Source organism: Dermacentor variabilis, chromosome 6 (genome assembly GCF_050947875.1).
Source record: "Dermacentor variabilis isolate Ectoservices chromosome 6, ASM5094787v1, whole genome shotgun sequence".
NCBI lineage: Eukaryota > Metazoa > Arthropoda > Arachnida > Ixodida > Ixodidae > Dermacentor > Dermacentor variabilis.
The window spans coordinates 192053431-192072837 of record NC_134573.1 but is presented as its reverse complement, the minus strand read 5'-3'; the positions used below and the strand labels follow the sequence as shown (position 1 = coordinate 192072837).

Here is a 19407-nt window from a genome sequence, read left to right as displayed (position 1 = left end):
CTATGTTTAGGAAAGACAGGTGCACCTCACGTGGTGGTGGAATTTTAATTGCGGTGAAAACTGATTTCCAAGCCACCTTCCTAGACAGCCCTTCATGTATTGAAATATTGTGGCTTGCACCGCGACTGCGTGATTTTATTACCTGCATCATCGGTGTTTGCTACCGTTCGCCGGATTCACCTGTTGAGTTTCTTAGGGACCTGAATGAATCACTGAGTTTTATACATGACAAATATCCGACCTCAGAAACAATTCTTGCCGGCGACTTGAACTACCCAGGTATAAATTGGCGGACGTACACAACCGAAGGCACTGCCAGGAAAAATGAACGTAAAGAATTCCTTTGTTTGATTTCTCAGTTCAGTTTGTCACAGATTGTTCCTGCTCCGACACGTGGCGAGTCGGTCCTAGATCTTGTCTTAACACAACCTGAAAAAAATGACAGTGCATGGTTTGGAATGTCTCAGTGACCACAATGCTCTTCACTGCGAATACACATTAGAAAAAAAGAAGCCGGAAATTCCTAGGAAAATTATTTACAATTACGCACGGGCGAATATTGAAGGATTGGTTAGTGAACTGTCATTGTTCAGTGAGCAGTTCCTGGAATCAATATCAAGCCGCTGTTCAAATGACAACTGGAATCTACTAAGTGCTGAACTAAAAAAAATTAAAAGAAAGACATATTCCAAAAATCACGCTCACAACGTCATCACAGAGCGTATGGTTCACTTCTAATGTTAAACGTTGCATCGGGAAGAAAAAGCGCCTTACGCTAAGGCAAAATGTTCGACATCTGAGAGCGATTGGAATAACTACCATGCGCAGTCGAGAATATGCCAAGCAGAAATTGAGAGAGCCAAACATAAATTTTTTAATCCTGACATATCAACTTTGCCAATACTCAAAAGTTTTGGAAAGTAGTCAATCCTAAGCCGCCTGTATCGTAATCTGTATCTAATCTGCTCAGCATGCAGAGCGCTCTGTGTTCATGGCACGATACGCCCCCATGTGATAAGGGCGTTACCCGCCTGTTCACAACGTGTATAAAACCAGTGCTGAATAAACGCTGGGTCACTTTTGCCCAGCAAGTGACACACGACGTGTCGTCGTCTGCTCCACTCGATGCATGGTGTCAGAAGTGGGATAGCATGGCAATGCACTTCCTGCACGACGCGTGAAGACCAGCGATCCTGTGGCGGAAAATGGATTTCCTCAAAGCACCGGAGCCGCTCCTTACAACAGGCGACCTGCACAAGAACTGGCAGCTCTTCAAACAAAGGTTTGAAATTTTCCTCACGGCGTCAGAGGTCGCAGAAAAGCCTCGGACTGAGTCCAAGAAGACAGCGTTGCTTTTGAGCGTCGCGGGCGCAGAGGCCATTGAAGTTTTTAACACCTTCACGTTTGCAGCAGGCGAGAAGAACGACGACTATGCCACAGTGGTCAAAAAATTTGATGAGTATTGCATTGCACAGACCAATGAGGTTCACGAGCGGTATATGTTCAGGAGAAGAATCCAAGCTGCTGGCGAACCAGTGGAGCATTTCTTACGAGACCTGAAGAATCAAGCACGTGCTTGCAACTTTGGAGCTTTGGCGGAATCGATGGTCAGGGACCAAATTGTGTTCGGGATAAATGACGACACGGTACGTGAAAAGCTCCTCAGGGACAACAACTTGACCCTGCAGAAGGCAGAACAAGCCTGTAAAGCAGCTGAAGCATCAGCAACTCACAAGGAAATGTGGAACCAGGAACACCAAGTGCATCCTATCAGCAGGACTAGCACGAGCCGCGAAAACCGAGAACAGACACGTTATGACTGCCGAAACTGCGGCGGAAAACACTCCCCAAGAAGGTGCCCTGCTTTTGGAAAAACGTGCCGGAGATGTCAGCGGAAAAACCACTTTGCCAGATGTTGTAAAGTGACGGCAGTTGTTGGCGAGTTGCAAAGCGGCCAAGACGATTTCGAGATTCTCGACGTATCCGCAAAGAATGTGTCCAGCAAGCATGACTGGACGGTGGAAGTCCAAATCAAGAACGTGGCAGTTCAGTTAAAGGTTGACACGGGATCGCAGGCAAATTTGTTGCCTTATGGATTATACGCCAAAATGGACCCACAGCCGCCCCTGTACCCCAGCAGCGCGATTTTACGCTCCTACGGCGGAGATGTAATCAAACACATTGGCGTCATGCGGGCCGAAGTCTCTTTAAATGGTTGCATTGCCATGCTGAGTTTTTTCGTGGCACGAAAGGGGCGCCAAGCAATCCTAGGACTTGAGGCGAGTGAACGCCTGGGACTGATTTCACGCGTGAACAGCGTGTCGCAAAACAGCTCTGAAGAAGTGGTTGCCAGCTTTCGTCACCTTTTCACTGGCACCGGCTGCGTCAAACGAGTATACCACATGGTGCTTCGCAAGGACGCCACGCCAGTGGTTCAGAGACCTCGTCGAGTGCCACTGGCCTTAGAGGAGCCACTTCGGGAGGAGTTGTCACGTATGGAACAAGCCGGAATAATTGCAAAAGTCACTGAGCCAACAGACTGGGTGAGTCCCCTTGTTATCGTACGAAAGAAAGACGGGAAGCTGCGAGTCTGCATGGACCCCAGGAAAATAAATGAGTGCCTCAAGCGCGAGCACTACGCGATGCCGAGGCGGGAAGACATAGAGGCCGAGCTGGCCGGCGCAAGAGTATTCACTCGCCTAGATGCAAACGCAGGGTTTCACCAAATTCCCTTAGATGACGAGACGTCTAGGATATGCACTTTTGCGACACCCTTCGGCCGCTATCGATTTTTGCGACTGCCTTTCGGAATATCATCAGCGTCCGAAGTATTTCAGCAAACCCTAAGTGAAATTTTTGACGCGCTTCCTGGCGTTAGAGTGTATGTCGATGACATACTCGTGTGGGGCAATTCCCAACAAGAGCACGACCAACGTCTAAGATCAGCGCTAGAAGCGGCAGAACGTGCGGGCCTTACGTTCAATCCAGCAAAGTGCGAGTTTGGCGTTCAACAAATTGAATTCCTGGGCGACGTAATAAACGAAGAAGGAATCCGTCCAAATGCATCCCATGTTGAGTGCATGTTGCAGATGGCACCCCCTAGTGATAAACTAGCAGTTCAACGCATGCTGGGTGTCGTGAACTATTTTGGAAAGTTTTTGCCAACACTAGCAGAAAGGACAACGCTTCTCAGAAGCTTGCTAAAAAAAGACACTGTTTTCGAATGGTCGGCAAATCACGAAAAAGAGTGGAGAGCGCTGTGCGACAGCCTTAGCAAGCAGCCCTTGCTATCAGTTTTTGACCCTGAAAAAGAAACCAGGTTATCATGCGATGCGTCACAAAACGGAATCGGTGCTGCCTTGCTGCAGTATCACAACGGTGCATGGAAACCGGTTGCGTACGCCTCCAGAGTGCTTACTGATACGCAGCAACGCTATTCACAAATTGAAAAGGAAGCAATGGCCATAGTTTTCGGCTGCGAGAAATTTCACCATTTCATGTATGGGCGGAAGGTTGTCGTTGAGACTGACCATCGTCCGTTGATCTCCATATCACAGAAGGCGATCGGTGACATGCCGCCAAGACTGCAGCGATTTTTTTTGCGTCTGCTACGCTATGACATTTTAATGCATTATGTTCCAGGAAAACAGCTCCTACTGGCGGACATGCTGTCCAGGGCTTCCGTTAAGGGCGCAGCAGATAACGCAGACAACAACGACGACGTCGAAGTGCACGCAGTAAGTGTGGTTGATTCTCTTGTCAGCGAAACCATGTGGAAAGAACTGGCTTCCGAGACACGAAAGGACACGCAGCTCGCCGCTGTGCTAAAGCACCTGGAGAACGGGCAACCAATTGAAGGACCGTTCAAGCCTTTTGCCGCTGAGCTATCGGAAGTAAAAGGGGTTCTCTTGAAAGGCTGTAAGATTGTCATTCCGGCCAGTATGAGGCGCGATATGTTGGCCAGAACTCATCAAGGCCACATGGGAATTAACAAGTGCAAAGAAAGGGCACGGCGCCTGGTGTTCTGGCCAGGAATGAACACTGATATCGAGACGTTTGCACAGGCATGTTCTGTATGTAAAACGTACGCTTACAAGTTGCCGCAAGAGCCTTTGATTATGCGTCCGGTTCCAGACCAACCATGGTACCGCGTCGGCATGGACATTTCTAGCCACGCAGGTCGGTCCTACTTGTGTGTTTATGATGCCCTATCGAATTTTCCCGAAGTCCAACAGCTCGTAGACACTTCAGCAAAAACTACTGTAGATGCAGCAAGTGCCATATTTTCCAGATATGGCATACCTGTAGAGGTATGCACTGATAACGGGCCTCAGTTTTCCAGTAGAGAATTTGCCATGTTCTCAAAAGTGTACGATTTCAAACACGTGACCTCAAGCCCGTATTTTCCCCGCTCCAACGGACTCGCCGAAAAGGGGGTACAAGTAGTCAAGAGAATCTTGAAGAAAACAACTGAAGCTAAACAAGACTTTTGGCTTGGTCTTCTCGCTAACAGGTCAACTCCACTGGAATGCGGCTGGTCACCAGCCGAAATATTACAGGGACGCTCGCTGCGAACAACTCTACCAACCGTTCAGGTCGGACAAAGCCGGCGGGTTGACAAACGCCAGCAAACAGACTACTCAAGAGGGCCACTCGCACCGCTCAACAACGGCGAAACGGTCAGAATAAAAGACAGCTCATCATGGAGAAGAAAGGCTCGGGTTCTTCAGTCGTCTGGTCAACCAAGGTCATACGTTGTCATGACTGAAGACGGGCAACTCTTGCGACGCAACCGCGAGCATCTGCTGCCAACCAGAGAATCTTTTCGCCTTAGCGGTCCTCCTCACGACGACGAAGGTGTTTTTCAAGAATACGATGCCCCTGCCAGCACACAACACGACCCAGAGGCGGCGCAAAACCCAAACAGCACAGCGAGCATTGTGCCGACAGTTCCGCAACAAGCAGCTGCTCCAAGGACTACAAGACAACGCAGACCACCTCGGCGCTTAATGTATGACGCGAACTTTCAACAAGTGCCGTGACTGTATTCAGTGCTCTGATCTTTGCTGTAGTTTTGGATGTGCAGTGATTCTTTAACTTTCTTTTTGTTCTCCCGAGCTAAAAGCGCTCCTTGTCCTAAGTTTTTTTTTTTTTTTTTTTTTTTTTCGTTACGAAGGGGGATGTATCGTAATCTGTATCTAATCTGCTCAGCATGCAGAGCGCTCTGTGTTCATGGCACGATACGCCCCCATGTGATAAGGGCGTTACCCGCCTGTTCACAACGTGTATAAAACCAGTGCTGAATAAACGCTGGGTCACTTTTGCCCAGCAAGTGACACACGACGTGTCGTCGTCTGCTCCACTCGATGCAGCCTTCATGTAGTCTGATAGCAATAGTAAAGGACGGTGATTTTATTCAGCCGTCTGAGGTTGCCACCGAATTGAACCTATTTTTTAGCTCCGTGTTTACTAACAAACACCCCTTCCCACAGGTTTTAATGCTATTAGTATAAACGCGGACATGAATGACATCATGATTACGCAGGAAGGTATTGAGCAAGCTATTGATCGTTTGCCGGGTAATTCAGCCCCCGGACCCGATGACATATGGCCAAAACTGCTCAAGTTAACGAAACCAGCGATAGCTCGCATACTCGTCCGAATTTTTCGGCAATCCATTGATACAAGAATTGTGCCTGACGCTTGGAAAATTGCATGCATTATACCTGTATTTAAACCTGGAGATTCTACTGTCCTTTCAAATTACAGGCCCATCTCATTAACGAGTATACCATGCAAAATTCTGGAACACATCATATTGACACGTGTACTTATCGGGCTACCACGTATCGCCGCCTAACAAATGTTATCGCACAGCGCCGGACGCACCTGCATGTATCCGAAGTTTCTGGAAAGTTATCGATGCTTCTAACCGCTGTCTGTTGTCGCCGAACCTCGTGTTATCTGATTCCATCGCGTGACGCGAATGGTGTAGAACTTTGTGGAAGGTACGCGGGTCCCAACGATTAGTCTGGAACATTCAACGACTGCTGTATAAAAGCCGACGCGCTTGACCCGCTGATCAGATTTTCGACGATCGCCGACTGTGTTCGCCGCTATCGTTGTGCTTTAAGAGGAAGCTTTAGCTCGAGTGCTCCTATCTAAATACATGTAAAAGGAGAATTCGTTTTTCTCGGCAACCACTGCACCAAATTTGACGAGGTTTGTTGCTTTTAAAAGAAAAACTTAAAATCTAGTGACTGTTGGTTTCGAATTTTTGAGTTAGGTCATCATTGTTTTATTAAAAATTGCCGAAAATCAAAAATTTTCAAGAAACGAAACTATCAAGTTTACAACTCTGTAACTCAACCGCTAAAGATTATAATGCAATTCTGTGAATTGCATCTAAAAGTACATTCATAGCGGACAAAATTGATATGTTACACATGAATATAAAAAAATGTAATCATAGAGAAATACAACTTTTGCAAAACCGTTGTAACCAACGTAACAAATTCACGTAAGATGTAAAATGGCCTATTGAATTTGTCCGCTCTGAATGATCTAATCGATGCCGTTTACAGGACCGCGATATCGGTTCTTGATGCAGAGCTATGAATTTATAAACTTCGTGCTTCTATTTTTTTCAAACGGTCAAATATTTGAAAATTGTTTTAAGAAAATTCAAGCCCTAAATCGAAATTCCGCTTCCAACAGTCACTAGAATTTAACTTTCTCTTTCAAATGCGACAAATTTCATCAAAATCGGTCCAGGGGTTATCTCATAAAAACGTTTTTGCGTTTTACATGTATTTGAATATGCCGCGTCGGAGTTGGGCCCGAGCTAAAGCTTCCTCTTAAGAGGAAGCTTTAGCTCGGGCCCAACTCCGACGCGGCCTATTCAAATACATGTAAAAACGCAAAAACGTTTTTCTGAGATAACCCCTGGACCGATTTTAATGAAATTTGTTGCATTCGAGAGATAAAGTTAAATTCTAGTGACTGTTGGAAGCGGAATTTTGATTTAGGGCTTGAATTTTGTTAAAAAGATTTTCAAAAATTCAGGAGTTCGAAAAAAATAGAAGCACGAAGTTTACAAGCTAATAGCTCAGCATCAAGAAAAGATATCACGGTTCTGTAAACGGCATCCATTAGGTCATTCAAAGCGGACAAATTTCATATGTCATTTTACATCTTACGTGAATTGGTTACGTTGTTTACAAGGGTTCTGCAAAAGTTGTAATTACATATTAATAAACATTTTTTAGATTCATGTGTAAGATGTCAAATTTGTCCGCTTTAGATGTGCTATTAGGCACACTTCACAGAATTGCGATATAAGTTTTCCTTGCGGAGCTACGGAGTTGTAAACTTGATAGTTTCGTTTTCTGAAAATTTGCGATTTTTGCCAATTTTTAATAAAAAATTGAAGCCGTAAATCGAAAATTCGGAACCAACAGTCACTAGATTTTAAGGTTTTCTTTTAAATGCAACAAACCTCGTCAAATTTGAGCCAGTAGTTGCCGAGAAAAACGAATTCTCCTTTTACATGTATTTAGATAGGAGCACCGGAGCTAAAGCTTCCTCTTAAGTGTAGCCTGTCTTTGTGGGCACAGGTTCGCCCAATAAAAGCTAGTTTTGTCTTTCGCGGTATTGCTACTGTGTTCTTTAACTTCACTACCGCGTGACAATATTATCAGCAATAATAAAGTACCTATGTCAGCAGAACTCTTTTTTTGGAAACCAACACGGATTCTTGCGTGGCCGTTCCTGTGAGTCACAGTTATTTGAACTCGTGGCTGACCTGCACAACGCTATACACCATTTAACGAGAATTGATGCCGTATTCATTGACTTTGCAAAAGCGTTCGACAAAGTTGCTCACAATCGTCTTATATTTAAACTTGGAAATCTAAACATCAACAGCAATGTCTTGAACTGGATTGTTAACTTTTTTGAACTAACATACAGCTGTTCGTGTCTGCCAATGAATTTTGCTCCACACTAACCCATGTAAAGTCTGGTGTGCCTCAAGGTTCGGTGCTCGGGCCGATCCTCTTCCTTATTTACATTAATGACATAAGTAGCAACCTCACTTCTACAATTAGGCTGTGTTATTTAAACTGTGGTATTTAGACTGTGTTATTTAAAGAAAGATTACTGACCCTCATGACACTAATGCTTTGCAATCGGATCTTGACAAAATCGCTAAGGGGTGCGAACAATGGTATATGTAAATAAACGTTTCGAAAACGAAACTTGTAACATTTACGACGGCTAGAGTCACTGAACCCATCTTTTACTCTATCGGTAACGTGGCCATTGAACAAGTTCCTGCGATCAAATGCCTAGGTGTCCCCATTTCTTCTGATTTCACATGGCACAAACACATTGAATATATAACCACCAAAGCATCCAAAACCCTCGATTTCATTAGGCGTAACTTGTACTTGCAAATCAGGCGACCAAACTCTTAGCATACACAACTATAGTCAGATCACAACTAGAATACGCCGGTTTCATCTGGAACCCGCATCAAGCTTATCTTGCCGATAAACTGGAATCACTTCAAAATAAGGCTTCTAGGTTTATCACAAGGAACTACGCTCGCTACTCCAGCATCAAAGGTATTAAATCATCTCTAAATTTACGCTCACTTGAAAAGCGAACACTTGCCACCCTGCTATGTCACTTTCACAAGTTCTATCACAATCCTTCACCGTTCACAGAATCTCATATCAAACCAGCACATTGCATTTTCCCCCGATTAGACCACTCCTTCAAAGTGCAACCCAAGATAGCTCACACCGAACTGATGCGTCATTCGCCATTGTTCCTTGCCATTTATCATTCGAATAAACTACCTGCAGAAATCGTTTCCAAAAATAATTACGATACATTTGTGAACAAATTGAAGTGCTTACTCTGTGCTGTCCCTTAATAGATTATTATCAGAAGTGTATTCTTCTTTACATTGTCTTGAGCATTGTGGTACAGGTGTGTGCGTGTTCTCAAACACTTCTTTTATCCACATATGTTCTCTATTTTGCTAAGCGCATGTTCGTTTATGCTTTTCTGATTTTCCACCGTGCTATGCAATATGATCACTTTATTGTGGTTTTTTTAACCCCCTATGTATGCCCGTAAAGGGCCCTTAGGGTATGTGAATAATAAAATATACAGCTGATCCATACGGGGCAAATTTATCAGGGCTCAGGCTATTATGTAAGGAAGCGAATACAGAAATGAAGAGTCTACTTTTGTGGTGTAACTTGTACGGGGGCTAATTAGTGCATAGGAGTACCACCACCAGAGCTCAGTACCCGTAATATGGACACTCCAGGCGCCTTTCTGCCGTCGCCGTAAGGATCCGTGTAAAGCCCAAGAGCGATAAAATGAGCGCCGCATGCAACATGCTGTAAGTGCGAGCGAAAGCGTGCGAGGATGAGGCGGCGATCGCAGCGGCCCGGGCGGCCGCGCAGCTTTGTACCTTGAAAGCCACCTGCCACGGGCACAGAGTCCGCACTGCGCTGTGTTTTTGCGGCTTAGTTCGCACTGATACGAGCGGCAGCATGAAGGTCGATTCGCTCGCTGCTGCTGCCGCATTTCCTCACTGCAGCGTTTTGACAGCGAGTTCCCGCGGTGATCGAGTAAGATCTGTTCATGTTCGCTTGTGCGCGCTTGACACCATGCTTGTTTATTTATTAGTGTTCTAATGAAGAAAGGAAAATAATGACATCCCGATCATCATCAAGAGCGGAGGGCACGAGATCGGCGCTCGAACACCACCATCTTGTTCTCCCGACCTACTGTTCAGAGCTACCGCCTGTTTGTTAGACTCGTCCAATAAACCTCCTTACATTTGGTGGATCGTGCCGGGTACGCACATCGCCGGCACCCTGGAACTCCGATCCCATACGTTGCACTCCACCATGCAAGCTGACGCTGCCCAACCGCCGCCATCTCTCCCGGCCGCCGTTTGCCCCGGCCCGGTTCACCAGCGAGACCCCCCGGTATTTTCGGGTACGGAAGACCAGGACGTCGAGGACTGGCTGTCGGCCTACGAAAAAGTTAGTGGACCCAACAAGTCGGATGACCATGTTAAGCTGAGTACCGCTGACTTTTACCTGGCTGGCGTGGCGAAGCTGTGGTATACGAACCACGAATCGGAATTTGAGAACTGGCCCGCTTTTAAGGAGGCAATATCTGCCGTTTTCGGTCGCCCTGCCGTGCGCAAGTTACGCGCCGATCAACGGCTGCGCACACGGGCACAGGAACCAAACGAAACTTTTACCGCCTATATTGAGGACATAATCGATCTCTGCAGGCGCGCCGATGTTTCAATCAGCGAAAGTGCCAAAATTCAGCATATTATGAAGGGCGCTGGACGACGATGTCTTTCAAATGCTTCTTGCGAAGTCTCCTGGCACAGTGTCTGAAGTGGTAACTCTGTGCCACAGCTTTGACGAATTGAGAAGGCAGCGAGCTCTCACCCGACGTTCATCTCACACGTACAGTCAACCATTCGCTGCACTGGACATCGTGCCTGACCAGTCATGTTTTCTCGCACAAATGAAAGAATTTGTGCGTGAGGAGGTGGCCCGTCAGTTGACTCTCCTGCCGTTTGCTCAGCGTCAGGAGCGCCCACAGCAGCAGCAACTGCAGCGACCAATCCCGTTGGCTCCCATGCTTCGACACGTCATCCAAGAACAGATTTCCGAGGCCATGCCGGTGCCCATTCAGCAGCAACCTGTCGCCGCCCCTCTTAGTTACGCAGAGGTAGTAAAGCGGCAGCACCTTCAACAGCCCTCACCGTGCCATGGTGTGTCGTATGCTGCAGCCCCGATTCAGCCGTCCGTGACATGGGCAGCTCCCAACACTGCAAATCCCAGGCGAACGCGCGACAACCGGCCGATCTGTTTCGCATGCGGTGGCCCTGGTCATATCGCCCGATTCTGCCGCCGTCGCGCGCCAGGATAGTCAGACGCCCATCCGCAGAACTACATGGAGCGTCCCCACTCTCTTTATGAAGGTCCGGGTCTCCAAACAAGCACGTCTTCATGTGACTATCCGCAACTAGCGTCTCGTCGCTCACCTTCACCCCGTCGCCGATCCTTGTCGCCCATGCGTCGTCGACCAGCCCCTGAAAATGAGGGAAACTAGCCCCTGCAGTTCATGAGGCAAGAACTGCGCTGTCGAAATGCTCAAGTCCTCGAACTTTGTCGTCGAATATTGTCGAAGTTTTTGTAGAAGTGCATATGCTCTTGTCGATACCGGTACTGCCGTTTCTGTTATAGACGCCACACTTTGCCGCAAGCTTCGGAAGGTGACCACGCCTCTTGAGATGATGCCCTTACGTACAGCGAATGGAGACCCTGTTCGGCCTATAGCTGCCTGCACTGCTCGACTTATCATCGCTAAAGAGCACTACATTGTTGAGTTTATCGTCCTTTCATCCTGCCCGCACGACATCATACTTGGCTAGGACTTTTTATCGTATAATCACGCCGTTATTGATTGTGCCAGATCTGAACTTGAGCTCTTCCCTTTGTGTGACCAGTCCTACAACCCCGCTCATCAAGCCGCACACAAACCAGTCGTAACAGAAGACACAGAAATTCCGCCGACAGCAGCTGTTTTGCTCCCCGTGTTCTGCAACAACATATGTGATGAAGCTGCATTCTTTGGACCATCACGCCTCCTTCTAAGTCGGAAGCCACTTCTTCTGCCTTATTCGACCCTCTCTATTTCGAATGGAACAAGCGCTCTCTGCCTCACAAATCCTCTTCCGTATCCCATCAAACTGCTTAAAGGTGAATCCCTTGGATGCATGCAACCCATTGATATCGGCCAAATTTTTTCCGTGCAGCAAGATTCAGTTCGACGCGACCTCGACGTCGTCAGTGCTCTTAATCCTTCTGATGCACCAGCTGCCGACCTATTCGATTCGTCGATCGCAGACGGACTGTCACCATTTGAACACACTGCTCTTCTCCAGCTGCTCTACTAGTTCCGCGACCCGTTCGATGGCGCTCAACGTGCCATTGGCCGAACTTCTACCATTGCTCACTACATCGACACCGGCTCCAACTCGCCAGTGCGACAATGCCCTTACCGTGTCTCCACCGCGGAACGTCAAGTTATTACCGACCAGGTTGACGATATGCTTAAACGCGACGTTATTCGCCCTTCACAAAGTCCGTGGGCATCACCTGTGGTTCTCGTTAAAAAAACGGATGGATCAATTCGCTTTTGCGTGGATTACCGGCGCCTAAACAAAGTCACTCGAAAAGACGTGTACCCGTTACCCAGAATTGACGATGCCCTTGATTGCCTACAAGGCGCCGAGTTTTTTTCATCGTTAGATTTGCGTTCCGGGTATTGGCAGGTGCCTTTAGCAGAGGCCGACCGTCCAAAGACAGCCTTCGTCACGCCTGACGGTCTATGTGAATCCAATGTCATGCCCTTCGGCCTCTGCAATGCGCCTTCCACCTTCGAGCGCATGATGGACTCGGTTCTGCGGGGTTTGAAGTGGCACATGTGTCTCTACTACCTCGACGACATTGTTGCCTTTGCGCCAGATTTCGCAACCCATCTGGAACGCCTCAACCATGTCCTGACGTGTCTGAAGACCGCTCAGCTGCAACTAAATCACAAGAAGCGCCGCTTTGCTGCGCGAAAACTTACAATTCTCGGTCACCTCGTGTCAAAGGACGGCGTGCTTCCGGACCCGGCTAAACTACGTGCAGTGACCGACTTCCCCAAACCGACGACTATAAAGCAGTTACGAAGCTTCATAGGGTTATGCTCCTACTTTCGTCGGTTTGTGCGCAACTTCGCCTCTATAATTGCGCCTTTGACTCAACTTTTAAGCAGCGCCTCCAATCTTTCGTCATGGTCTTCTGAGTGTGACCAAGCCTTCTCCACCCTTCGCCGTCTCCTGACGTCACCACCTATACTGCGCCACTACGATCCCACGGCCGCAACTGAAGTGCACACAGACGCCAGTGGTGTCGGCTTCGGTGCTGTTCTCGCACAACGAAAGCCTGGGTTCGCAGAGTATGTCGTCGCATACGCCAGCAGAATGCTCACCAAAGCTGAGTCAAACTATAGCGTCACGAAGAAAGAATGCTTGTCAATAGTCTGGGCGCTTGCCAAGTTCCGCCCTTACTTATATGGCCGCACATTTGATGTAGTTACGGACCATCATGCATTATGTTGGTTGTCTTCGTTGAAGGATCCGTCAGGTCGCCTTGCCCGCTGGGCTCTTCGACTTCAAGAGTTTGACATCCGCGTTATATATCGTTCCGGACGCAAGCATGCCAATGCTGATGCACTGTCGCGGTCACCACTATCCACCGAAACTGCGTCCATGTCCATTATAGACCACTCAGTCAGCTCTTGACGTCGCCACCATCTGCTCTGCACAGCGCCACGATCCCTGGATCGCTTCGCTTCTTGACGTTTTATCCGAGGCACCCACCCTTTCGACCACTCGAACACTGCGACGCCAAGCTTCGCACTTCAGCATCCGTGATGGCCTCCTGTACCAGCGCAACTACTCGCCGGATGGTATGAAGTGGCTCCTAGTTATCCCCAGAACGCTGCGCTCTACAATCTGCGCGTCCTTTCACTCCGGCCCGCAGTATGCTCACGGCGGTGTCTTCAAGACCTATGAACGCTTACACAAAAGGTACTACTGGCGCGGAATGTTTCGCTTTGTCCGCAAGTTCATTCGCGGCTGCCACGAGTGTCAGCGACGAAAAAAACCACTGCATCCTGCCGCAGGTTCATTACAGCCCCTTCCGTGCCCAGACCGCCCATTCGACCGCGTTGGAATTGACTTTATGGACCTTTACCTTTGACAACGGGAAACCAATGGGCTATCATTGCTGTCGACCACCTCACACGATACGCCGAAACCGCTGCTCTTCCCACGGCGACAGCACAGGATGTCGCCTCTTTCATCCTCCAGCGTTTTGTGCTTCGACACGGTCCTCCTCGCGAACTCCTCAGTGACCGTGGCCGCGTATTTATCTCTGATGTAATTCAAGCCCTTCTCCACCAGTGCAACTTTGTACATCGGACGTGTACTGCCTACCACCCTCAGACGAACGGTCTCACTGAGCGGTTTAATCGGACACTGGGCGACATGCTTGCGATCATCTAATCAGTCAAACTGGGACCTGGTTCTTCCATTTGCGACATACGCGTACAACAGCGCTACGCAAGTAACAACTGGGTATTCCCCCATCTTCCTTCTGTACGGTCGCCAGCCGACGGACACTATCGACACGTTGCTGCCATACGCACCAGATGCCTCAGAGTGCACGCCCGTGTCGGAAGCCGCCCGTTACGCTGAAGATTGCCGACAACTAGCCAAGCGTTTTACTACAGCCGACCAACAACGCCAGAAAAACGCTCGCGATGATGACCACTCTCCTGCCGCAACATTCGCTCCTGGAGCACTTGTGTGGCTGCTTGTACCACCCTGCGCCCCTGGCTTGTCGTCCAAACTACTCCCGAATTATCATGGTCCCTACCGCGTCATCGAGCGTACTTCGCCCGTAAACTACGTCATTGAACCTCTTACGCTGCACGGCGACAGTCGTCGACGTGAACGTGATGTTGTTCACGTAGCCGTACTTCGACCCTCTTGTCCCCACCTGTTATATCGCCAGGATGGCTCCACCTTTCTCGACGGGGGCAATTGTAATGAAGCAAGGAAGATAATGACATCCCGATCATCATCAAGAGCGGAGGGCACGAGATCGGCGCTCGAACACCACCATCTTGTTCTCCCGACCTACTGTTCAGAGCTACCGCCTGTTTGTTGGACTCCTCCAATAAACCTCCTTACAGTGTGCTTATGTTTGCAATTTTATACGGCCGATAAAACTACTACCTTTGCTTCATATAGCTCTCCACTAATTTGCTATGGCACTCGATGCTTCGCCTTTTGGGCAAAACTGCGAGCTTTTTTATCACGCAAGCCTAAGTTTAGAAAGATAGGTCGTACAGCATGGTGGGGACTGCTGGCTGGAAATTGTCCAAGTGAAAAGTGCCAGTGCTTTCTCATACAGCCACCACGTGCACGCTGCCTCGCGAAGAAAGGCCACGCAGGCAGGGCGGCGTCAGCTGATCAGGTGTGCGAGTCCACTGAAAAACGTAAAAAAGCAGTTAGGTGTCGACCTGACGGCGTTCTCTGTCCAATTTCGACAGGTTACAGAGCTATAATTCCACACCGTTCGAGTTTCACGCAATATTGACCAATCCAATAAAGAAAAATCAGAGCCCTTCCATCGAAGTGACAAACGAGGAGTTGCGGCGTCGTGGATACCTTCATGACTGATATTTTCGTTGAAGACGGCCATAGTGGGAAACGCTTGTTTCCATTCTGCTTCCTGCCGTTCTTTTGTTTGTGCGTACGCGAGACGCCGTGCCGCAGAACATGACGCCAGAACATGGCGGTGGCGCTGCTGTAACTTTCATTGTAGGCCAAAAGTATTTTCAAAACGATTCAGTGACGTGATTCGTTTGAAAAGACACGGTTATTTAATGCACTCCAGTCAGGAGTGCATTATCGACGACTGTCGCTTCCAGTAGCCAACAGTGGACACGCTGGGTGCCGATGCGCAGCCTCCTTTTTAGCCGATGGACTGTCCATCGCGACACCCTTTTGGGTGTAAACAGGCTGCACGCGATAAGAGAAGCCAACGTGCGGGCCCGAGCAACTTCCTTATCAGTCTACTACACTGGAACAAAAAGCGCGTTTTTTGAGTTGTTCAATGTACGGAAAGTTTCTTTTTTACACTTTCAGGTGGGAGAAAGGCGCAAAATGCCTTTAGAGTAGTACTTAAAATTTTTCGCATAATCTAAGCAAACTTGAATCGTAAAATAGCGGTTATGCGCAGAAGAAAAGTGTCGAATATCTACAGCATTTTGTATAAAGGCACTTCTGCTTCTCACCATTACCTTTTTTTGCCCACTAAATTAAGCGGGCGATATATACGTCAGTGGGCCAACCCGAAAGCCGTCTAGGGCCTATGCGTAATGGCGCTTTTCACTGGTCGATTCGGAGCAGGATTTCTTGCTCCGTGGCAACGAATTTCACTGGTCGTTCTGGAGCGCGCTTGTCGTTTCGGATCGACTCGCTCCGCGCCGGATCGCTCTCACTTGCTCCGCTGCCGAGGCGCGGATTCGGGCTGAAATAGCCTGCCTCACTTCCGTCTTCAAGCGAAATCGGTACCCGGTCGGTACGCACAACATGGTGTTGCTTCTCAATATGGCTGTGTTTACCGCTGCTATGTCGCGTTTAACGATGAGAGCTCGGACGACAGCGATTACGAGGTGACGCAGGTGCTGCACGAAGCACTGTGTGTACGTTCTCCATGCACAGCCCTTGCGGACGTCGCATGCAAATGACGCACTCTGTGACTGACGCGCTCAAATTACGCACGGCGGACGGCGACTCTGGTTGCCGTGGAGACGTACAGAGCGCCGGTCAGGCATGGTTTCCGGAACCGGTTTGTTCTACGTGTGCGCGGACTTCCTGTGTGATCCCCCGCGGAGCTCTTTTGCGCTCCGCTGGCCGATTCGAATTTGTGAAACCCGAGCGCTCGCTCGGTGATTTCGGCGGTCGCACCAGATCAACCAGTGAAAAACGCCATAAGTATAAATTCAGTTAAGGTTGTTTTCTCGACTCTGTGTACGCTATCAAAACTTTTTGTCTTAGCCGACACAGGAAAACAAACGCCAGTAGAAAAAAAACAAAAACCAAAGAAAAATTGAGTTTACCGTTTGGAAAGTGAACGAGGGACGCCGAAGTCACCACACGAGCTTCCCCGTCGGAATCCGGCCGCTGCGAATCGAATCCTCGTGCTTAGCAGCACAACATGGTGCAATACCACTGAGCAGCAACCGCGAGTGTGCGGCACAGTGCCGTGCACATTGGGGAATGTGGAAACCTGCTTAAAGAATAACTGACGCTTTCACAGTTGAACGCAACTGTAGGCAACACGCGACCTTCGCACATGGCGATATTTGTTGGCTGTAGTCGCCGTGCTGGCTTTGACATCACTGCACGGTTCTAAATTGAGCGTACACACAGCGAGAAAGCTTTTCCCCGTCGGCCTACCTATAGCGCAGCGCGACGCGAGCAAGGAACGGTCGCATATGAATGAGCATCAGGAAAAGTGTGCCGCTCTCACTTTCGGAAAGTGTGCGGCGGCGACGATGAACGCTCTTCGTATTGCGGCCCACCACACCTCGTCCCACGGGCGGCGAGTTTCCATGGCAACGGCTCTTCTCGAGCCCCCTCTGGATCCGCGTTCTTTGTCGCGAGCTCGCTGTTTGGAAGCGCAGATATTATGCGTATATTGATAACGGTGGCCTGCGTGAAACGTGCGCCCTCGCGCTTTTCCTGTATGCGACACGATGAATAATTAAGCGACACCTTCTTCCGAGTCCCGTCACGTGTGCGGACGGGCTCCCCAGAGTCAGATCCCGAATGCTTGACGTCAAGGGGACTCGCGCACAAAGCGGCGTAAAAGAACGCGCGCTTGGCGGAGGTCGAGATTAAATCGTCGCCGTATCCATCGCAGCTTCCTCGTGCTTTGTTCTTGGATGCGGATATCTTTCAGTTTCCCGCGTTCATATTGAATAGCTGGAGCCGCCGCAGCAAAAGTCTATTCTATTCTCACACTTGTGACCCTGTAAAGAAAATAGGCTGTGGGCACACTCGTTTTGGAATCAAATTTCAAAAAGCTAAAACGGAATAGAAACTAATTGGCCTAGGGCAGGGCACAAGGAAAGGACCAGGCTGTTGACACACCTCCTGCTGCTTCATTTCGACAATTTACCCGCCGCGGTTGCTTAGTGGCTATGGTGTTGGGCTGCTAAGCATGGAGGTCGCAAGATCGATTCCCGCGACCTCGAGATGCGTCCGCCGCATTTCGATAAGCGCCAAAACACCCGTGCACTCAGATGTAGTGCACGTTAAAGAACCCCAGGTAGCAGACATTTCCGGAGTCCTCCACTACGACGAGCCTCACAATTAGATCGTGTTTCTGGCACGTAAAACCCCAAATTTTTGTTTCGAGAATTTCTGATCTTTTTATATTAAAATTAATTAGATTATGGGGCTTTACGTGCCAAAACAGCCTCTTGATTATGAGGCAGGCCGTAGTGGAGGACTCTGGAAATTTTGACCGCCTGGGGTTCTTTAACGTGCACCTAAATCTGAGTACACAGGTGTTTTCGCATTTCGTCCCCATAAAATGCGGCCGTGGCCGGGATTCGATCCCGCGACCTCGTGTTTAGCAACCTGACACCTTCCACGCCGGGTATGATTGTTATCTTCTGGAACGCTTGCTCGTGTAGCGTCACCGATAGTTGTTCGTTTCTTTTCTTTTCTACTCCATAATGGTTTTCGAAAGTACAAAGAAATTGCCTTTCCTAATGCCTTCTTTTAAAGTAGTTCTATTTCGGCAAGGTTCATAATATTTTCACTCTAAAGACGGCTTCCGGAAGTGATTACTTCCAGCGTCGTAGCCGTGCTTAACAGAGAATGTCGTAATGTGCTTAGCGCGCCACTTATACATGACACATAAACGCGTACATATAGCAGTCTCACATACTTAAGGAAGGGCAGCAGTAATTATGACTCTCGCAACTGCCGCCGTTCTTACAATCCTAGTAATCTGTATTAGTCTCGTTGGAAAAGTTGTTTGTAGAGTCATTTACTTTTCGTAAGACTAGAGTGCAATCGTAAACAATGACGAGGACGAACAATCAGAACATTGGCTCTATTTACTTAAGAATGTTGATATTTTAAAGCAAAGCTTTATATGCCTAGGCTCCATGCGGTTTTCGTGTCCGCCTGAAAGCAATAAAAAACGTGAACGTCGGCCGATCCCGGAAACAAACCAAATATTGGCTGACCCACGGCGGAGGTGAAACAGACTGCAAGCACTCAGCCCCTAATAATAATAATCACAATAAATAAAAATAACCTAAACAGATCAAGCTTTTCATGTATATTTCGTGTTTGTGCGTCGACAACGAATATGATAAGAGTGATCGGACACCGAAAAATAGTGCAACGCTGGGACGGCCCGGTTGATTCCGGTCTCAAATTCTTTACCTCAATTTATCGCTCGCGCCTTCGTCATCGTATTCAACAGCTGGCTCCTATTCCGCTCCTCAAGCTAGCGTTCCAATACTGACCCTCCCTCTGCGAAGGCGCTGGTGGCACCGGCCCACTGCCAGTCCTTGCGATGATTTCGGCCTCAAATTATTTTCCTCGATATATCGCTCGCACCTACATCGTGCTATTCTTCCGCAGCTAGCTCCGATGCCGCTCCTCAAGCTAGCGATCCTCTGCCCTCCTCCCTCCCTCTGGAAAGG

At 48.5% G+C, this 19407-nt stretch overlaps 1 protein-coding gene across 1 annotated transcript; it reads left to right on the top strand.

Annotated features, from left to right (window-relative positions):
• Positions 1-1205: 1205 nt before the first annotated feature.
• On the top strand, positions 1206-4618 carry LOC142586396 (uncharacterized). The gene is made up of 2 exons (XM_075697644.1): positions 1206-2687; positions 4514-4618. Exons 1-2 carry the CDS (start codon positions 1206-1208, stop codon positions 4616-4618), a joined length of 1587 nt encoding a protein of 528 aa, XP_075553759.1.
• The last annotated feature ends 14789 nt before the right edge of the window (positions 4619-19407 follow it).

What these genes read in the sequence shown, in the direction of transcription:
- LOC142586396 (XM_075697644.1), top strand. Translation starts at nt 1,206, where the DNA reads ATGGATTTCCTCAAAGCACCGGAGCCGCTCCTTACAACAGGCGACCTG. An exon ending in CCGAGCTGGCCGGCGCAAGA is followed by an intron (nt 2,688 to 4,513) that starts GTATTCACTCGC and finishes TCTCGCTAACAG; the next exon opens with GTCAACTCCACTGGAATGCG.